General features: G+C 42.9%; 1 protein-coding gene across 4 annotated transcripts in view; it reads left to right on the top strand.

The window, feature by feature from the left end:
- PTPRG (protein tyrosine phosphatase receptor type G) overlaps positions 1-20,377 on the top strand; it is a 578,270-nt gene that overhangs the window by 501,540 nt on the left and 56,353 nt on the right. For 2 of the 4 annotated variants that reach the window (XM_088662505.1, XM_035106776.3), the window contains exon 13: positions 4,432-4,561. In XM_088662505.1, the coding sequence (XP_088518631.1) occupies positions 4,432-4,561 (130 nt within the window). Of the gene's footprint in view, positions 1-4,428; positions 4,562-20,377 lie in introns of all 4 variants that reach the window. The other 2 variants (XM_035106777.3, XM_035106775.3) reach the window with 1 other exon arrangement.

The following is a 20,377-nucleotide window of genomic DNA, read 5'->3' as shown; positions in this document are numbered from 1 at the left end:
GGCTGGGTTTCCCCAGCCACTCTGGGCGGCTTCCAATATTAAAATACACAAATTTATTAGGGAACATTAATAGCTTCCCTAAACAGGGCTCCCTTCAGATGTCCTCTAAAAGTCTGGTAGTTGTTTTTTCTTTTTGACATCTGCTGGGAGGGCGTTCCACAGGGCGGGTGCCACTACCGAGAAGGCCCTCTGCATGGTTACCTGTAACTTGACTTCTCGCAACGAGGGAACCGCCAGAAGGCCCTCGGCACTGGACCTCAGTGTCCAGGCAGAGCAATGGATGTGGAGATGCTCTGTCAGGTATACTGGACTGAGGCCGTTTAGGGCTTTAAAGATCAGCACCAACACTTTGAATTGTGCTCGGAAACGTACTGGGAGCCAAAGAAAGGTGGCTTCATAACAGGTAGCATCTGTTATCTTGTTACCTGTGGAGAATAACCAAGTGCACATTGTCAAGGGCCCATTAGAATGGGCATACAAACAGAAGTTAATACAGTGGTGCCTCGACTTATGAATTCAATCTGTTCCGCAGCACCTTCGTAAGTCGAAAAATTCGTAAGTCGAAAAACGCCATTTGAAACGTGATTTCCCATAGGAATGAATTGAAAACGGGAAAATTCGGAAGTCGAAGCAACCCTATCTAAAAATTCGTAAGTCGAAAAATCCCTAACTACAACCGCCGCCGTTTCCCCCCGGATGTCGAGACATTCGTAAGCGCGTGGCCATTACCCCCATTCGTAAGTTGAAAAATGTGGTTGTCGAGTCGTTCGTAAGTCGAGGTACCACTGTATGCTTATCCGGTGCCTCCCCACCCCACCCCGATCCCTGTAATACCTTGCCAAAACACCCTTAACAGTTTCATATATTTCTCCCGGCCCAGATTCTGAAATGGATGAAAACTGCTGAAAGAGGCTTTCCTCGGGAAAGCAATTGCCATGGAACAAGCTGCACATTTCAGTTTGTGGAGAAACGGCTTTTAAAGTGCCGGTGATCATGTTAGGTAGGACTCCCTGAAGCAGATACGCTATAATAATTTTTATTCCTTCCTACTGGGATGCATTCCAAGCCAGTAAAAGGCAAACTGAATTAATTCAGCGGTGACATATGCCACAGGAAAGTGTTTGCCTTTCTTAGCAAAACTGGAGTTTCCTCACCCCTTTAGAAAAAAAAAATGGGCAAAGTTACAAAAAGGATACAATATATTTGTCTATCGCTGCTGAGCTGCCTTTGTTTAAAACGGAAAGCTGAAAATGCTGGGTGGCGGTTGTTGTTTTCGTTGTTGGGATGCAGGGAACCAGAACTGTCTTGTGTCATTCTGTTTAACGTACATTTTCCTTCAGTTATTACTCAGCAGGCCACATTTTTATAGGCTTCTCAGTGCTGGACCCCTGCTGGTAGACCAGATGTACTGCGGACCGCTAGCATTTAGCACCAACCAGTTACTTCTGCTGGTACTTTTGAATACTTCCTTTATATTTGCCGTAATATACTTTTAAGATTTGCTTTTTAAAAGCAAATGTTCAAATGTGGCTTTCTATTCAAAAGTACTATTATGTTTCCACCTCTCTGGGAGAGCTCTCTCTCCCCTTCCTTTTTTTGTTGGTTAAAATGGAATATTCCTTCCAAACTAATTATATATAATAATACCTCAGTAGTACTAGCTACTAAAGTCTTCCTCTGTTGCTACTGGCTGCTGCCGTCGCATAAGAAGAGACCAGACCAAATGGCAGGCTCGTCCAGCACATTACCCATGCATACAATGCAGGACACCTAATTAGGACTTGGTGTTGGACTTGGAACGGAAACTTTCTGGTTTGAATGCCTGCTCATCCATTTCTAGGAAATCATGATCAAGCCACTGTCTGTTGCCCATATTGCAAGAATTATTCGTGCTTTCATTTTGCAGTAATTACGCCCAATCAGATAAGACAAATGTGCTAAAAATCTGTAAAGTGTTCTATGTAAATGTTAAAAGAGACATGGGTTTACCAGTATTGGTGTTCCCAGTTTAATCTTGTGAAGTGCTCCAAGTGGTCTGCTTGCAGCGTTCTAAAAATCTAACACACACAAAATAAGAATGTCCTGTATGCAGGTTTCCATCTCATTGGCCAGGAGCCCAAGATGCTAAGTAGTGCCAGAAACTTGACAGTGGTCACTTCTGATGCTTATGGTGGCTTGTTTGTGGTCCTTTTGATGCATTTGCTTATTCTGATTGTGTCCATTCAATAGATCTTGAGGGATGTCTTGACATTGGCTGTTTGGACATAATACTGGCCATAACCAAATTAGCTTCTGCACATCCCCGCTTCACTTCTCCCTTCCTGCAGTAGAGAGACAATTCACTGAGTGTTGGCTTAGTGTTGTGTCCAAACCAAGGCTCACATTATTGACCCTTGGGTCCCTTCCAATTCTATGATTCTATGAGGTTTTCTCTCCTCCCAAACAAACTACAGTCAGGAATCCAAGAACAAATTTTGCCTTCCTGATCAGGATTTGTTTAGGAAACTGGTCTAGCTAACTGTCTTAACTATGTTTTATGGCCAGTGTTAAGTGTCATTGTGCCATGTTGGTTGGGGCTGATGGAGGTTGTAGTCCAACAACATATGGAGACCCACATGGTCCCCATCACAGTATTAGAGCATCACACTTAAAGACTTTCTGTATGTATTAACAGAGGACCAGCTCAGTAATCCAGATTCTGCAAAATTGCAAGAGACTCTAACTCTGTGATCATAAAATAGAATAAAAAACTTTATGCTTTGTTGAAGACTAATGAAAGTTCAGTCACACCATAGATTTGCCTAATGGTGTTATGATATCAGCAGTTTAATTTTCAATTCCTTTCTTAATGATCCCTAGCATAGAAATTGCCTTTTTTCGCAGCTGCCACATACTGATCAACATCTTCATCAAGCTATTCACTACAACCCGAAGGTCTTGTTCCTGGTCGGTCACTGCTGGTTCAAACCCCATGAGCATATATGTGAAATTCAAATGTTTTCCCCCATTAAGATGTTTTGTACACTTGTTTACATTGATTTGTGTTTGCTATTTTGCCACCCATTCACTCAGTTCTGGAGAGATCCTTCTGGAGTTCTTTTTGTTTAAACCATGCTGAACAATATTGTATCTGCAAACTTGACTTCCTCACTGCTTACCCCAAACTCTAGATAGTTTATGGAACAAGTACAGGTCCCAATACTGATCCTTGAGGGACCCTACTTTCTTCTTCCCTCCATAGAGAGAATTGTCCGTTTTTTCATCCTGTCTGCTTTCTGTTACTTAACCAGTTCCTGATACATAAGAGGACCTCTCTTCTTGTTCTGTAACTGCTAAGCTTACTCAACAATCTTGGGTGAGATACTTCGTTGAGAACTTTTTGAAAGTCCAAGTACACAATGTCAACTATATCGCCTCTATCTCCATGCTGTCAAGGATCTCTAATGGGTTAGTGAGACAGGACTTACTTTTGCAGAAGCTATGCTGGTTTTGATAACATAATTCAAACTGTGAATAGAGATACAAAATATGAACATTGGTAAAATCTTTGCTTTAAGCCACATAGAAACCTGAGTTGAACTGTGACATATAGGAGACTATATGAGGACCCTGTTCGTTCGTTCGTTCATTCATTCATTCATTCAAATATGTGCAACTGTTTCCCCATTGTTAGCCTTGCTTAAAGATTTTAGAAATTGTTGACATTGATCTGTGTACTCTCCACATTGTCTTCCATGAAGTTACCCAAAATGTCTTGCTTTGAGGCATATATGAACTCAGGTTTGTATCTTTCTACAATAATCTGTTGTGAGAATCCAGCAATTTACATCTTCAGAGACATTTCAAACTTCACAGTGAGAAACACTGCAGTGAATTATTGTTTATACATTACAATGTTGAAATGTTGGGAAGGGGTGGAGGATGAAAGCAGTCATGGGCAAAAGCTGGGAAAACTGAAACAATATTCATGCACCCAATTCCTATGACCATTTGAAGTTGGAACCTAAAGAATGTTTCATGGTAGCAAAACATTCCTATGTAATGCAACCAAGGTTTTGTGTTTCCAGTGTAATTCCTTGCTTCATAAAACACTCGTCTTTGTTTTGAAGTCTGGTGTTCACTCATGTGGAAAGAAGTACCATTTTCACTTTGGGCCATTTTATACATTACGTTTCCAGGTGTACACAAGAAATGTATTGCATCCACACCAAAAAAGGAAATGGAAAGCAACGAAGATCTGTTCACTGTTAGAAGTACCATACTTGTCAGGGAGCCGTAATTGGCTGTAGTTCCTTGCCAAGTGTGTGCTTGATGGCAAACTCAGGTTTGCCTCTGTGTAATGTGCAAAATGGCCTGCTGTTCAAATTATTTTGTAGCCGTTCAGTTTCTTCTTGCAGTTGCTGATTTTGTTGTTTTTATGCCACGCAGCAGACAAGAATATTTCCAGTATGGCAACCAGACCTGCTACTGGCAAAATGGAATGGATCATTCCCCTCATTGTAGTCTCAGCCTTGACGTTTGTGTGCCTCATACTCCTTATTGCTGTTCTTGTCTACTGGAGGTGAGCCTTTTTAAAGCATCTTTCAACTCGATGATTGTATGCACTTTTGTGACTGCACTGTGATTTCTCTGCGTTCATTTAGCTGTGGTTCTTGCATTGCAGGGGATTTGCCCCGATGACTCTTTGGATTCCTTCCAATTCTATGATTCTATTATTTTCATTATTTTCAACAAGCTTAATCCGATGACAAATACACTAAATACACCTTTGACGATTGGTATTTGTTTCCAGATTTGTGCCATCTAAATAAGCTATGGGAAGGGCACATGTATGCTGAAAGTTCTGGTTCAATCTCCACTTAAAGAATCTCAGGTACAGGGAATGAGGAAGACCTCTCCTGAAACCTTGGATCGGGGTAGGCAAAGTGGTGACACCTGGGTCTTGTCGGACTTCAGCTCCCTTCAGACTCGGGCAGCTTGGCCAGTAGTCATGGATGATGGGATTTATATTCCTGCAACATCTGGAGGATCACACATTGGCTGCCCTTGGCTTATCCCAGTGCAGATTTATTTGTTCTGTGCTTGACGAACTCAGTCTATTGTCTGACTAAGTGCAAGACACTTTCATATGTTTAGGCAAATTTGCTGTGAACTGCCATCAGATACTTCCTGCACTGTGGTCCGTGCACATCTTAAAATAGCAAATAAGGGTTCAAGTTGGCTTGTTCTAATAAACCGTAGTGAATATTGTCCATCACAAGAAGCTGCTTGTGTTTACTTAGATGCAAGTCCCATATGAGGACTTTTCAGTTATGTGTGGTCAGTGCCTAGCAACAGATACTGCTGCTACAACGACAACAGTCCAAGAAGGAATATATTGGTGATAAATGAGTGCATTCGAAATACTACGTCAAATCAAATGAAATATGGGAAAATACAATAATAAAAGATAACAGCGGTATAAAAATCAAATAAATAATCTACTTTGCTTTCAGAAATATACCAAGGGAACCAAGGGTTGTATCCACCACTAGTCATCCACAGGGTAGACTCATTGTAATAGACATGAGTAAATTAGGTTCATTCATTTCACTGGGTCTACTCTGAATAGAACTTAGTTGGCTGCGATCCTTGAATCCCTGTATATTGATTTATGTGTTTTCTCTCCTCTTACAGCCAAGTATATTCTGTTAATTTACACCAGATTCCATGTTTTAGCTAGCCATTGTTTTGGCCAATTCATGTTCCACCTTCAGCAGTTACCAGCAGTAAGAAGTTTGATCTTCGTCAAAAGGTTCCAAACTAACTCAAAATGCTTTGCATGAACCGTTCCTTCCAAATAACCCTTCAATTCAAACAAAGGGCTTATGGAGACTGTATATTCAATCATTAAACCAACAGCATAGAAATCATTTTCCAAAACAAGACCACCACCCAACGGGACCACCAGAAGTGCCAAAATTCAAACATGGTCCCAGAACTTTAGTTTGCCTTTGGAGTGAATTCCTCAACTTTTCAAGTTTTTTGTCCAGAACGTGCACATGCAAGCTTTGCGCAGTTCTCAGTACAAACCAGTGTTGATTTTTTTTTAATGTTGGTGGCAATAAGGCAAAATAACAAAGAGTCCAAACTCAGCCTTTGGCTTGGGAGCATTGAGCCTGGAAACAGGGAATAGATAGAGGCAAAGTTTGGTTTTTATTTTCCTTTGCTGACTGAGTCATTGCTCCCTCTGGCTGTTACTAGGGTGATGTCAACATGGCCTTCTCACACCTCCTTGAGCCGCACAGTGGGTCAACATGACATGTAGCCCAGAGCTTGAAAATGTAACAGTGTGTCTTTGTGTTCTAAGCACTGTGCTTTTAATTTCTAAGAACTGTGCGCAATCGATAATGATTCTGTTTCACGGCACCTTTTGCTGCCCAGTCATTCATTTCTTCTTCACACAAACACTCCCCTCAGTAACTTCAAGCTTTGAATACCTATTTACCTTTCTATATAGCAAAGAAAAAAGATCCCTTCCTTTCCCTTTTTAATAATCCTAGGCTACAAGCCTATGCTTGTAAGTGGGAATTCGTTCCGCAGAAAAAAAACATGTATAGGATTCGGCTGCAATTACTCATATGCCATTGCAGTGCTTAGCACTGTAGGGAACATCTTTCTTTTTATAAGCTAAGGCTTTGATAGTCTGCGCTCAGGCCCAGTTCACACTGTTCTGCCAACCGCTGTTTATTTTCTGCCTGGATTGCATGAAGCTTGTGGGAATGGTAGGTCTGAATCACTTGCCCTGAGCACGAATCACAGTTCTTTATGCTACCTCGCAGCCAACATTTGGAAATTTGCAGCTGAGCGCAACATACAGACCTGAGGTCCCAATCCGTTCTTTGACTGGTTGCCAGAAGCTCCAGCCACCACCGTGCTTTCCATGGAGTCAGGTGCAAATATTGAAAAGCTGTGAGGGTACGCATAGGGTTGTGGCCCCAAATAAACCACTGTGCATGCGCAGAAGGCCACATATAGGCCTTTGGATCTGCTGAACGGATTTGAACATTACCTACCCACCCCCTATTGTTTAGTACTGTAATATAAGCCAACCCGAATATAAGCTGAGGCACCTAATTTTTACCTCAAAAAAAAACTGGGAAAACTTATTGATTCGAGTATAAGCCGAGGGTAGGAAATGCAGCAGCTACTGGTAAATTTCAAAAATAAAAATAAATACCGTCCTATGCCTTTCCCAGCCATCGGTGGCAGGGTGGAGGGAGAAGCGGCGAGGAAGGATCCCTTCCTCGACGCTTCTCCCTCCCCGCCGCCTTGCACAAAGCAGGCATAGGACAGGGGTTCGGAGAGTCGCAGCACAGCGCTTCTCCAAACCCCCGGTCCTGTGCCTTTCTCTGTTGCCGCCCATCTCTCAAGTATAAGCCGAGGGCGGCTTTTTCAGCACATTTTTTGTGCTGGAAAAGTAGGCTTATACTCGAGTATATACAGTAATAAAAAGAATAAACAAACTAGTTTCCTCATTCTTTTAAGATAAGGGTTGCAGCTCTGAGCATCTGCTTTGCATGCAGAAGGTCCGAGGTTTAATGTCTCAGGCACCTCCAGGTAGGGTTGGAAATTTTTTTTGCCTGAAACCCTGAGCCAGATTTAGCTAAGTAGTTGTGCTAACAGAAGCCAGTGCAATGAGTCCCATTAGTGCAATAGGATTTCCACCCCCTCTCCTCCTCCTGCCCCCTCCATGAGCTCCAGAGGGCCTTGAAAAACCCCAGAACAGCAGACAGAGATCATTCCACCAGGCAAGCTGAAAAGCCCAAACTTGTCAATGTAGTGCTAAGCAAATATTTAGTGTTACATCCAAAGGAAGCCACTCTGGGGACCCAAATTAGGGAAAGTTACCAGCTCCTAAATGCTATTCAACTAAACCAGGGGTGGCCAACTCCCAAGAGACTGCGATCTACTCACAGAGTTAAAAACTTGCAGTGATCCGCCCCCTTTTTGGGGGGAGGAGGAAAGCCCCATTTCGTTGGGGTGCAGGGGAAAAAATGCAGTGTTGTTCAGCTGCTTTGGGGGGAGCCAGTGATCTACCAGAGACATCCAATGTTCTACCGGTAGATCACAATCTACCTGTTGGATGTACCTGAACTAAACAATTGTATAAGTTTTGCTAAGATACATGTTTTGAAAGTAACTATAATTGAAAACCAGACCGGGGCCTTAAAAAGGAATAAATGTTCCATAGTACTCTATAATATATGAATCCTTTTCCAAATATGTCTATGTGAAAATCATTATTATCTACTGTAATTTCTTTCTTTTTTTAAAAAAAACCCTCTCTAATATACTTTTTTTAAAAAAAGAAGAAGTTATTTTTCTTTAGCATTGCTAAAGTAATTTGCATCTGTGAGCTAAATCTAATTTAACTTCGGTAATATTTAATTTAATATTAAAAAGCCTTTTGTCAGGAAAAACAATTGTATCTCCATTAGAATCAATCCTAATACAAAAGAAGCATTAAAAAGTTTTTTTAAAAGGTGAATGAATAAAGATTAATGATTCATTTTTCTTAAAAGATTTGAGATACAATTTCCATTTTCCAAAGGAAAACATTGTAATTAGAGGAATCTGCAAATTGAAATTAGCTTGCCTCTTCATTTTTGCCATTAAATAGAGTATTTAATTAGCATTTATAGTATTCAGGTTCTGAATTTAAATATAAACTAGAAAAGGACTTGAGTCACACTATTGTTTACATGCAAAATGCCTAAATTGAATCTGCTGACAATGTGAATTAATTTTTTCCCTAACGATGCAAAGCACATTTTCTGAAATGATGAGTGAAAATCTTACTTTAAAAAACCCTTTTCCTAATTTGCATACATATTAATCCCTGTTTAAAAGATATATTAATTCTCTTCATTAAGCGCTAGTGAATGTATTTTGAACTTCTGATAATCAAGTTTGGAAACTATGGCCCTGTTTTCAATGCAACATTTAGCATCACTGAGCTATCTTCTGGATAATGCTTGTCTTCTGTTTGTGTCACGAGGGTAAATCCCATTTGCCTTTTAAAAAATTACAGTGATTGCAAGCTCTTGTGATTAAGGAGCTAGCACTCATCCCCTAGAGTCTCCTCTGAAACAACCGGGTACTTCAGAGACCACTTAATCCAGTATGTTAAAAATACCAATTTTGGTTTGCTGGAAAAGGTAATCAAGATCAAATCCTAATGCAAAAGATGGAGTGCTTTGAGTTTCCCCCCCATTTATTTAGATAAGTAGAAGTGATTGGAATGTGTTAAGTATGATCAGTATAATGAATAGTTGAGTTTGTTGGAAATCCTTTCCTAATTTGAAAATTCTGCATTAGATCAGATACATAAGGGTGAAACGTTACGTGGATAGATTAATAGGTTTGGTTGGTAATTTTTTTAATGATTCGATTCTATTGAGATGTTCCATTGAGATCAATAAGGGTTACTCCTGTGTAGGTATAAGTTTGACTTTCTCTTAGCCTCATAATTGCATCGACACCTCCCATCTACCCAGATGTAAACTGGTTGCTATTCCAAGCTGGCGCAATCAGTTGAACTGGAATGATATTTTCTAAGTAGTAGCATGCCAGTTACTTCTTAACATGCCTCCATCGATGCATATGGTGGCCATATGGTCAGAAAGCTCTACAGTTGTTCATCTTAGCTGTTGTTGTTGTTTAGTCGTTTAGTCGTGTCCGACTCTTCGTGACCCCATGGACCAGAGCACGCCAGGCACTCCTGTCTTCCACTGCCTCCCGCAGTTTGGTCACTCATGTTCGTAGCTTCAAGAACACTGTCCAACCATCTCGTCCTCTGTCGTCCCCTTCTCCTAGTGCCCTCAGTCTTTCCCAGCATCAGGGTCTTTTCCAGGGAGTCTTCTCTTCTCATGAGGTGGCCAAAGTATACATGCTAAACGTGGTTGTAAGAATTTGCTTAAGAGATATGTGTAACCATGTGCACACTCATTTCAGTCACTGGATAGCTGGATTGGACTACTTCACAGCTCTTTAATACTGCTTGGATTATAATATTGCACAATAAGCTAGAAGTGCAGTTACAACTGTGATTAAGACCACGTTATTGGCACAACTACAGGTGTCACATAATACCCATTCTGCATTTATAAGAACTCGGTTATTTAGTATGGCACTTAGGAACTCCCGGCCTATTGAGTTACAGGGAACCAGGCAGAGGGCCTTCTCGGAGGTGGCACCCACCCTGTGGAATGCCCTCCCACTAGAGGTCAAAGAGAACAACAATTACCAGACCTTTAGAAGGCATCTCAAGGCAGACCTGTTTAGGGAAGCTTTAATGTTTGATGGATTTCTTGTATCTTAGTGTTTTGTTGGAAGCCGCCCAGAGTGGCTGGGGGAACCCGGCCGGATGGGCGGGGTATAAATAATAAATTATTATTATTATTATTATTATTATTGAGATCAAGCATACACGTTCACTGTACTGTTTTCTGCACCTGCTAAAAATGTTCTTGTATAGACAGGCCTACTCAGATGCTTAGAAAGTTGAGGTAATTTTAATCTTGGTTGTGTTTTATGGTGTCTCCCCCCCCCCCTCAATTTTATTGTTTAATCTTTTTATAAACCACTTAGAGTTTCTTTTTTACAGTCAAGTGGTTTTTTATTTCACATTTATTTCACATTTTATTTCACATTTATTTCACCTTTTGTGAAATAAATAAATAAATAAATACCTCAATTTGCAGCACTATCAAGCTGAAAGTGGGCATGCATTACTGAAGTGGGATTTTAAGTTTCATTGTAAACAAAGAAAGAGTCTTGTGCTACCTTAAAGACTTCACCAAAATTGCCAAATGTTTTTGTGGGTCATAGTCCACTACTCGAAGCTAAGTCCCATTTTAAAGTTAATTCCCATTCTGTTTCGTCTGAACGGAAAGGTTCTGTCAGGAAAGGTTTCTCCTTGTGAGGTTTAAAATGCCTCTGCTACCTCACTGCAACATTTTTGAAACTGCTCATTAATTGGTTTCCAAGACCCTCCCTCTCGCCCTCCTGTTGGCATGGGCAGAATACTTGGCCGCAATTATTTCTAGAGTAAGGGGCGTTGAAGAGCAAATGTAGCTGAAAATGATTGCTGTGGGGGTGCTCTTTAAGCGCAAATGCACCTAGAACTTTCATTGGGACAGGAAGGAGAAAGCCAGGATTTCTGCTAGTGAACTGCTCGTTCTGGGCTAAGCAGTTTAAGAACATAAAAGTCGCCCAGCATTCTGTTTCCCATAGTTGCCTTCAGGAAGCTCACAAGCAGTACATGAGGGCAATAGCCCTCTGCTGCTGGTGTCCTCCAGCAACTCATAGCTGCCAAGTTATCCCTTTTTTAAAGGGATTTCCCCTTATGCTGAATAGGCTTCCTCGCGAGAAAAGGGAAAACTTGGCAGCTATGCAGCAACTGGTATTGAAAGACATCCTGTGTCTAGTCTAGAGATGGTCTTTAACCACCATGACTAGTAGGCCGTGATTGCTTTATCCTCCATGAATTTCTCTAATCCCCTTTTAGAGCTAAGTTGGTGGGCCATCACCACATCTTCTGGAAGCAAATTGGATAGTATGCCACAGCAGTGAGAAGGCGAGGCAGGGCAGAGCCTGGACGGAAGCGGGAATAAGATCTGGTGCGGACATCCTGAGAACTTCCATCCCAGATTTCTTGCTGCCGCCTTCAGACTCTACCCTGCTCCCCACCTCTCACTAGTTCACCCAACCTGAGCCATCTGCTGAGGGATCTTACAGGCCTTTGTCCATTGTGATTACTTCAGCTTGACATGATTGCTTCAAAATTACTTCAAAGGGCTATAAGAAACTACTGCTGCAGTTGCCAGGAAATGCCCTACTCCAAGAAGAGAGCGAGCAAGGACAAAACAAGTTTTCTGGTCCATGTTTCACTTAGGTTAAATTAGCTGGGTGCGTACGACGCTTGATGCTTGGAAGGAAAGTGTCTTGCAGTTGAACTGGGATAGTTCTGAGCCCACACATACAAATGGAATGCCATGTAGTACTGTATTTTTAGCAGGTTTTCCTCCCTGCTTTGTGCTCTTCCTTTCCCCTTATCCTCTTGTACTGTGGAGTGAAAGTGGGACAGGAAGCTCTGGGGGAAAGCAAAAGTGGAAATGTGGGGAGTTCACCTGCCACATAATCCTACAGCGAGATCAAGCCCCATGCAACAAGCAGGAGAATCGTGCTAAGTTGATTCACTTATAGAGAGTTCAGTTGAATACTGTTCAGTTCTTTTTCAAGTTGGATTTTTATTTTATTTTTTTGGTCCCAAAAAACAGGAGGAGGGAGCATGGGGGAAACACAAGAGGGCTATAATTTGCTTGATACTTTATGTGGATGAGCTGTAATTGGGGGGGGGGGCTCAGTAAACTAAGAACGAGAATTCCACAATTCCTAATGCAGACAGCCTTTCTCTTCTTCATCATCATCATCATCATTGTATCCTGCCCATCTGACTGGGTTGCCCCAGCCACTCTCTGCCTTGTGAATATTATGTTTTAGAAATCACAATTTGCCAGGACCCTGGGACCTAAAGTAAAGCCTCCGAAGGAAACAATAAATTGTTTCCACCTACAGTGGTACCTCTACTTACGAATTTAATGCGTTCCAACCGCACATTTGTAAGTAGAAAAAATTCGTAAGTAGAAAAAATCCCATCTAAACCGCATCCAAGATGGCGGACGGAGCTCAATTTGTAAGTAGAAACATTCATAAGTAGAGTTATTCATAAGTAGAGGTACCACTGTACTATGATCTGAAATTCATGAAGCATGTTTCCTCAGCCTCTGTATGAATGGGCCCAAACAACCATTATCAGCACCATGTTTATGGCCCAATGTATTCAATTGCATTTTGTTGCAGGGCTGAGCCTCCTAAAATCACCCCCATTTCAGACTCTGTATTTGGCTACAATGAAAAGTTAAATCATTTGATTGTGTGCACACACGTATTAGGATGCTCATATACCTATTAAAATTTTGTTTTTCATCATATTTTGTGTAAGCTCTATTTAAATTAGTTTGTTGCAGAACAGAGTTGCTTGATGGGTAAATTGGTGGATCAGATTCAATGTTAACAAGTTCCCTGTCTGGTACAGTGGTACCTCTGGTTAAGAACTTAATTCGTTCCTGGAGGTCCGTTCTTAACCTGAAACTGTTCTTAACCTGAGGTACCACTTTAGCTAATGGGGCCTCCCGCTGCCGGCGCGCGATTTCTGTTCTCATTCTGAGGTAAAGTTCTTAACCCGAGGTACTATTTCTGGGTTAGCGGAGTCTGTAATCTGAAGCATCTGTAACCTGAAGCGTCTGTAACCTGAGGTACCACTGTATATTGTATATTGTATTATCAGGCATAGTTTTGTTCACACGTCACACTGAACACAGGTGCAAGCTGTCTTCTCATGTACAAAGATTTGTGTGAAAGAGTGAAGACATGTTGATTTGTGCAGATTAACTCTTGTGTTCACAGGTACCCAAACTATACACTCATTGAATGGTACCTGTGAATAACTGCATGAGCGTACAACTCAATGTGCACACTTGCACAGATTGTACGCTCGTTGAACGGCCGTTGATCATATCTCATGCACCAAAAATGTGGGGGGAAGTGTTTTGTTTTCTCCGCATTTAAAAAACAATAATTTAATATCCATTTAAGTGGCTTCAGCAGAAAACAGCATGTAAACTGACAAGCATCACATCAGGCTCTCCATCCCAGAATTCCAATTAGGTGTTTGAGCGGCAGATTGTCAGCACAATGGTTATCAGCCTTGTGTGATTGTAGTATAGTGGGGCCTAATTTGGAGTCAGGAGCCTATTGCACCCCCACCCGCCAAACACTTTCTAAATTTCATACATCATCATTTAGATTCTGTATTACTCTAACGGAGTATGCATTGTCTCCCCTACAAATTTTGCCTCTCCTTGGTGTATTGACACAGGGAGGAGGTATTACAGAGGGGTTGGGGGAAGCAAACTCTGTCACCAAGCTAGAAAGGGGATGTTAATTAAACACTGTATATTCCCCCACACGCCTCGCTGAAATATAAATGAGTCATTTGTTAGTCAACTGAAATTATCTTGCCCTGAACATCTTGTGCTCCTGTGACAAGGTTTGCCTGTGCATGGAAAATCACTTGCGCTAGCCATTTTCTGAGTTTTCTAAGCTGCTGTGTTGCTTTGACATGGGGTCCAAACGAACTGTATTTTCTGCTAGTCTGAGGGAGGAGGGAGGGGAAGGAACTTAGCTATTTCAGGCCACAATCCTGTATAGCCAGATAATTGTTAGGTTTTAGGTGGTTTCATATCTTAAAACAGGCATCCCCAAAGTTCAGCCCTCCAGATGTTTTGGACTACAATTCCCATCATCCCCGACAACTGTTCCTGTTAGCTAGGGATCATGGGAGTTGTAGGCCAAAACATCTGGAGGGCCGCAGTTTGGGGATGCCTGCTTGGCAGGGGGTTGGACTGGATGGCCCTTGTGGTCTCTTCCAACTCTATGATTCTATGATTCTATTCTAAAAGCTACGTTTTCTGAACTTAAAACTTCTTTCCAAGTTACGTTTAGAGACACTCATTTGTCCATAGTTGCTACAGGCAATTCATATGCTAAGGGTCATGTTTGAAATCATTTTTCTGCATGCTTGTCCACTCAAGTGTGGCAGTGGTACCTCGGGTTACAGATGCTTCAGGTTACAGACTCCGCTAACCCAGAAATAGTACACCTTGGGTTAAGAACTTTGCTTCAGGATGAGAACAGAAATCGTGCAGCAGCGGTGCGGTGGCAACGAGAGGCCCCATTAGCTGGTATCTCCGGTTAAGAACAGTTTCAGGTTAAGAACGGACGTCCGGAACGAATTAAGTTCTTAACCCGAGGTACCACTGTAGTGTTACATGTAGCTTGGGGTGCTGGTGATGTCATATTGACGGTGGCATGCAGTGGAATGGCGCACAGGAAGGAATGTCACCCTCTTCACATGGGTCACCACTACAAATGGGTTGGTATATTTAAACTGGCCCAAAACATGTGCTCTTCTGAAATCAAGTTTTCCTTTGCCTTGATATTCTATCAGTGTTAGGCATCTTCTACATATGTATCCCTTTACCTTTACCTTTACATATGTGTCAGGGCAGGTGGGCAAGTGGTTATCCAGGGTTATCCAGGGTTATCCAGGGTTTCAGGCAGGAGTCTTTTCCCAGCCCGGAGATGCTTGGACCTTTTGCATGCAAATCACAGGTACCTTCAGTGAGCTACAGACTCTTCCTCATGCTAATTCCTCAGGCTAAGAAGCTTAGCTCTCTTTGTTCCTATAATTTCAGCCATTACTCCTGTTTGAATTTAAAAGTCTCCTTTATTCTAACGCTCTAGTCTAGAACTTTGCTGCCTAATTAGGAGCTCCTGCAAATTCCTAATTCTAACGCTTCAGATGTTTCGATATGCCTTGATTTTGCAGACATTCTGCATAACAAATATTTCCCCCTCAACAGTCCGACTTGCTGTATTTTGAGACTGGGTTTGAAACTTCAAAGGTGTCCTTGATTATCGCCCCCCCCCCTTCTCTCCCTCTCCCTCTCTCTCTTTTGCAAATACTTTGCACAACGGTGATTTGACTTGGTCTCTCTTTTGATCCAATACATTTTATGACCTCTTACAAAGTTTGTATAATCATCACTTGATTATCTTGAGAAACTGCACTAAGCTGTTCTTACTCCATTTGGAATTTGTAGTAAGTGTTTTTTCTCTGCTTAAAAATACTGAACAAGTGCCTCTAGCCTATGACTTCCAGGCTGATTTCATGGATCTCAGTGGATGGAATAACAGAAGGAGCCTAGACTATCTGCCTCCTGCCCTTAAATAGCACATCTGGTACAGTATCTACATGGCCCTTGTAATGATAGGGAGATAGGGTGTTTGTAATTCATTATGGGTTATGTGCAGAGTTGGAAGACAGGCCTGCGGCCAGAAATGTTGTGTGCCTAAGCATACCTTGGGGGGAATGAGATTCACAACTCAATGCAAATCATCAAAAACCTAACCATAAATAGTGGAATTTAATTCTAAATTGAACTGATGTATTATATTTTTTAATACCACCAGATGCCCTAGTGCAGAGATCCCCAAACTACGGCCCAGGGGCCAGATATGGCCTGAAGGACTCATTTATCCGGCCCCCAGCGACCCCCGCCACACACTGCCACCGCCTTCTCTTACTGGCACGGCACGGCTTCCCACTTCCGGGTCGCAGGAGCAACAGAAATAGCTCGCGCGCATGCGCAAGCATCATTTCCAGTGCACTTCCAGGTCGGAGGAGGCCCGTGCTCATGCGCACTAGCTATTTCCGGTGCTCCTACCTGGAAGTGTGCCAGAAATAGTGTGCGCGCATGCGTATGGGTGCACGCTCCCACGTGCTCCCCCACCCTCTGGCCCACCACGCGATCGGCGCTGTAGGCACCGGCCCGAAGCGTGGTGAGGTTGGTGACCCCTGCCCTAGTGTTTCTCAGCTGCCCCAGTACTTTGCCACTTGCTGGTTAAAAAACAATGGAAGCCAGGAGCATGATTCTAGTGACACATTGGATACATTGGTGACTGGGCAGTTCCCCTCTGCAGGGAAGCTGCCTGGAACACCCCCAAAGGCAGCAGACATCTCCACACACAACTCTGGGACAGTGTTGTGGATAGTATTAATGTTGTTACAAAAGCCGGGCTCCTGTCCCTCTCTCTGCCAAGCCATGGCAAGAGTACATGAGATCTCAGACACACACAGGGTCTGTGTCCTTTTGGATAACAGAAGACACAGTGGAGGCTGTCGTGCTTTAAGAAATGTGGTTTTATTCACATATTTACACCTTCAGTTCGCATGGAGGGGGTCCAGATCTTACAGCATGGCCCAGAGCATTGCAGGCAGTCCTGGATCTCACCCTTTCTTCTTCCCAGAAGCCCCTTGCCCTCCTCCCAGAGCAGTTACCCGGGCAACCTTCCAAATCTCCAGTTTTTGGTCATACCTGGTGCTAGAAGTTTGGCCAGGCTACCCAGGAATTCCTTTGCAGCTTATACTCTGCCTTCATATCACCAATAACCCAAAAGCCTAGCATTTATTAATTTTAGTGTTTAGGGGGACGCCCCACCCCCCACAGTTCTGCGCCCCACCATGCAGAACTGTCACAAACAAGATTTAGGATATGCTATTCAAAATAAAGCACCTTCATTCATTAAATAATTCAGTTCCATTTGGACAACATCCAACATTGTGCGAGTGGACTTCCCATTCCTCTTGTCTGCACCCCTCCAAAAGGTCCCACATGGGGGCCATGGAGGGGGGGGGGAACAGAAGCCTCCTCCTACAAACGGAAGTCCTTTCTGCTAGTGAATGGACTCCACTGGATTTCACCAGTTGTGTTTTGGGTCAGGCATGCTAACTCCTTTAAAATGGTTTTTAAAATGGAGCATAAACATTTAAAAGTTTTTAAAAGAAATCCCACCTTCTTGGTCATTTGTAGTCCATAGAGCACATCCTCTTCCTCCTTTTTCTTCGTTTCCATAAATCCCTTATGTCAAAAGCTTTTCACTCACCACGGAGTGTAACCTGCACAGATGTTCCAAGTATTGATTAAATACATGGAGGGGGGGGGGAAGCCTGACTTGTTCCAGCCCTGCCAGAGGTCACAGAGAGAATAATTGCTCTTCGAGAACCTTGTGTGTCATCCCAAATAAGGTTTCGCAATCCCCTTTGCCATTCTCGGGGGATGGTGTTGGCAAGATGGAGGAAAGAGCTGTGTGATGGATTTATTATCCCACTATTAATTTGTAGTCAGAGAGCCATGTAAATGCATTATGGCACTGGCCACCTGAGCATTCATTTGGTTCTACAGTGGCAGACATAAGTATCACTCTCCCTCCAAGAACCCCGATTTAGCCAGCTCCTCAGCCAGGTATTTCAGAGCTCTTTGATGGGAGAAACTTCACACTGCAAGAGCCTTGATTTTAAAGAAGTGGTTTTGCTTGGTTTGCAATGCCTATGTATATATTAGCTCAAGCTGCGGCTCTGATGATAAATAGAACATGGGAGTGCCTCACATGCTTGTACTCAATTCATCTCGAATAACCAACTGTCTCTGATTCCATACTCCCAGTTGGTCATCACCTTCACACACACCCCTCCACTCTTAGCCACTCTAATGGTGAGTTCAGCAGAGCGGTTCAAGGGCAGTTGATTTGCATTCAGTGTTATGAATATGTACCACTTATGTAAAGAGGCTTTTCATCTGCATTTACTGTACTGCAGACTATGGAAACTGGAAGCTGTTTTGATTAATTGATGTGGGGCATGTGATCCTGTGTCTATAGCATTACACTCTATGCCATTGAATCTACAGAGTGAGGTATACTGAAGATCACTTATCCCAGATTAATTTCTCTTAAATACATGTCCCCTGCGCGTTTGTACAGCCAGTCAGGGTGAAAAAGAACACTAAAAGTATGGCTTTGTGACATTTTAGTCTTGATTGCCCAGAATCCATTTGAGTTTTAGACCTGCCCATGGAATGAACTTTTTACACTCGCAGAGTACTCTGTCAAGCCAGTAAAATGTATGTGAAATATATACAAGAGTATGGTAGATTGTAGAAGGCATACTTTGGAAGCAGAAGGTTTCAGGTTCAATCCCGGACATTGTAGAGTTGGAAGGCACCATGAGGGTCATTTAGTTCACCCCTCCTACTGGCAATGCAGGAATATTTCACTCAACGTAGGGCTTTAACCCACAACCCTGAGATTAAGAGTCTCATGCTCTACCAAGTGAGGTAGTCAGAGTAGGAGGGCTGTCAGCAACTATACCGACATACATGATATATGAACTGCTTTGGCACTTCATTCCACAATAGTATTCCCTTTCTAATGTCCTTCTGCTGCCCGCTGGATCTTCCTTCTGGAAGCTTTCAACTACTACCGTGTTTCTCATATTATAAGACATGTCTTATATTAATTTTTTTCTCAAAAAAACACACCATGTCTTATTTTCAAGGGATGTCTTATTTTTTAATTAAGTATGGTAAAGCAAACTACCGGTAGGCATTGTATGCATGCAGCATCATAGAGTCGTCACTCTGGGGCACAGTGCCATTCTGAAGATTTCAATACCCTGCCACTGTTGTGTACTCTTACTCACTCTCTCTTTGCAAATAACCTCAACTTGTTAAGGAAGTTACTCAAAAGAGCAAAACTCATCTGAAAGCATTTGCATAGCCAGCCTTATAGAAAATGAAGCTTTGCTTTTGAGAATGTGTGTGGTGTTTTTTTAAGAGGTTGCTTTTAAAAAAAGTAAGAAGCAGAATAGCATCAGGATGGATTATGAGATAATCCCTTGTACTGCTGATGTTGCAGAACAATTTATGATTTGCAGCTAAGCTAAAACAAGAAGGGGAGAATCTGTTCCAAAGGCAGCGTAGCTGCAATATTACTGGGTTATGTTCTCTGTTTCTTGCATCTTTAAAAACACCACAGCAATTTAATTTGGCAAACGTCTTCATGAAAGTTCATTCTTAAACCAGAATCACAAACCAACAGTTTTGATCTTAAGGAGAAATGTTGCTTACATTGCCCCCCCCCCCAAAAAAACCCACCTGGTATGCTAGGCTGAGAGTGTGGTATGATTGTGTTCTGATTTATAGCTATTCTAGAAGCAACAGTTGGACACCCAGATTTTGACAGCAGTCATTAGCTGCTAATGATCTAGAATGTGTAATGTGTGTGTGTGAGAGAGAGTTCATTGTATGTCTAGCATGTCTTAAGCAGAAATATCCATAAGGCAGTTTAGAAAGGAAAAAAAACCCCACACACAACCGTGTTAGAGTTAGTAATTAAAGAGAATTGTAGAGCAGATCAAATTGCAAAAACTGCCGGGGCTTATCAGATCGCGCGCTTTGAGCTGCGGCTCCAGCCAGCTCCCGGGCTTCGCGCGCTGCCCGCTAAGGCTCCTGCTGGCTGCTGGGGCTTACCGATCGCGCGCTTTGAGCTGCGGCTCCAGCCAGCTCCCGGGCTTCGCGCGCTGCCCGCTAAGGCTCCTGCTGGCTGCCGGGGCTTATCAGATCGCGCGCTTTGAGCTGCGGCTGCAGCCAGCTCCCGGGCTTCGCGCGCTGCCCGCTAAGGCTCCTGCTGGCTGCTGGGGCTTACCGATCGCGCGCTTTGAGCTGTGCCTCCAGCCAGCTCCCAGGCTTCGCGCGCTGCGCACTAAGGCTCCTGCCGGCTGCTTAGCAGGGTCCCGATCCTTTCTTCTTTGCCCGCCGCGGCTCCTGCTGAGCCTTCGCTGAGGCTCTACCTTAGCCGGGCTTCGCACTGA

This window comes from Zootoca vivipara, chromosome 2, assembly GCF_965207765.1.
Source record: "Zootoca vivipara chromosome 2, rZooViv2.hap1.1, whole genome shotgun sequence".
NCBI lineage: Eukaryota > Metazoa > Chordata > Lepidosauria > Squamata > Lacertidae > Zootoca > Zootoca vivipara.
Note: the sequence above shows the minus strand (reverse complement) of the source record. Positions and strands in the feature narration are given on the sequence as shown.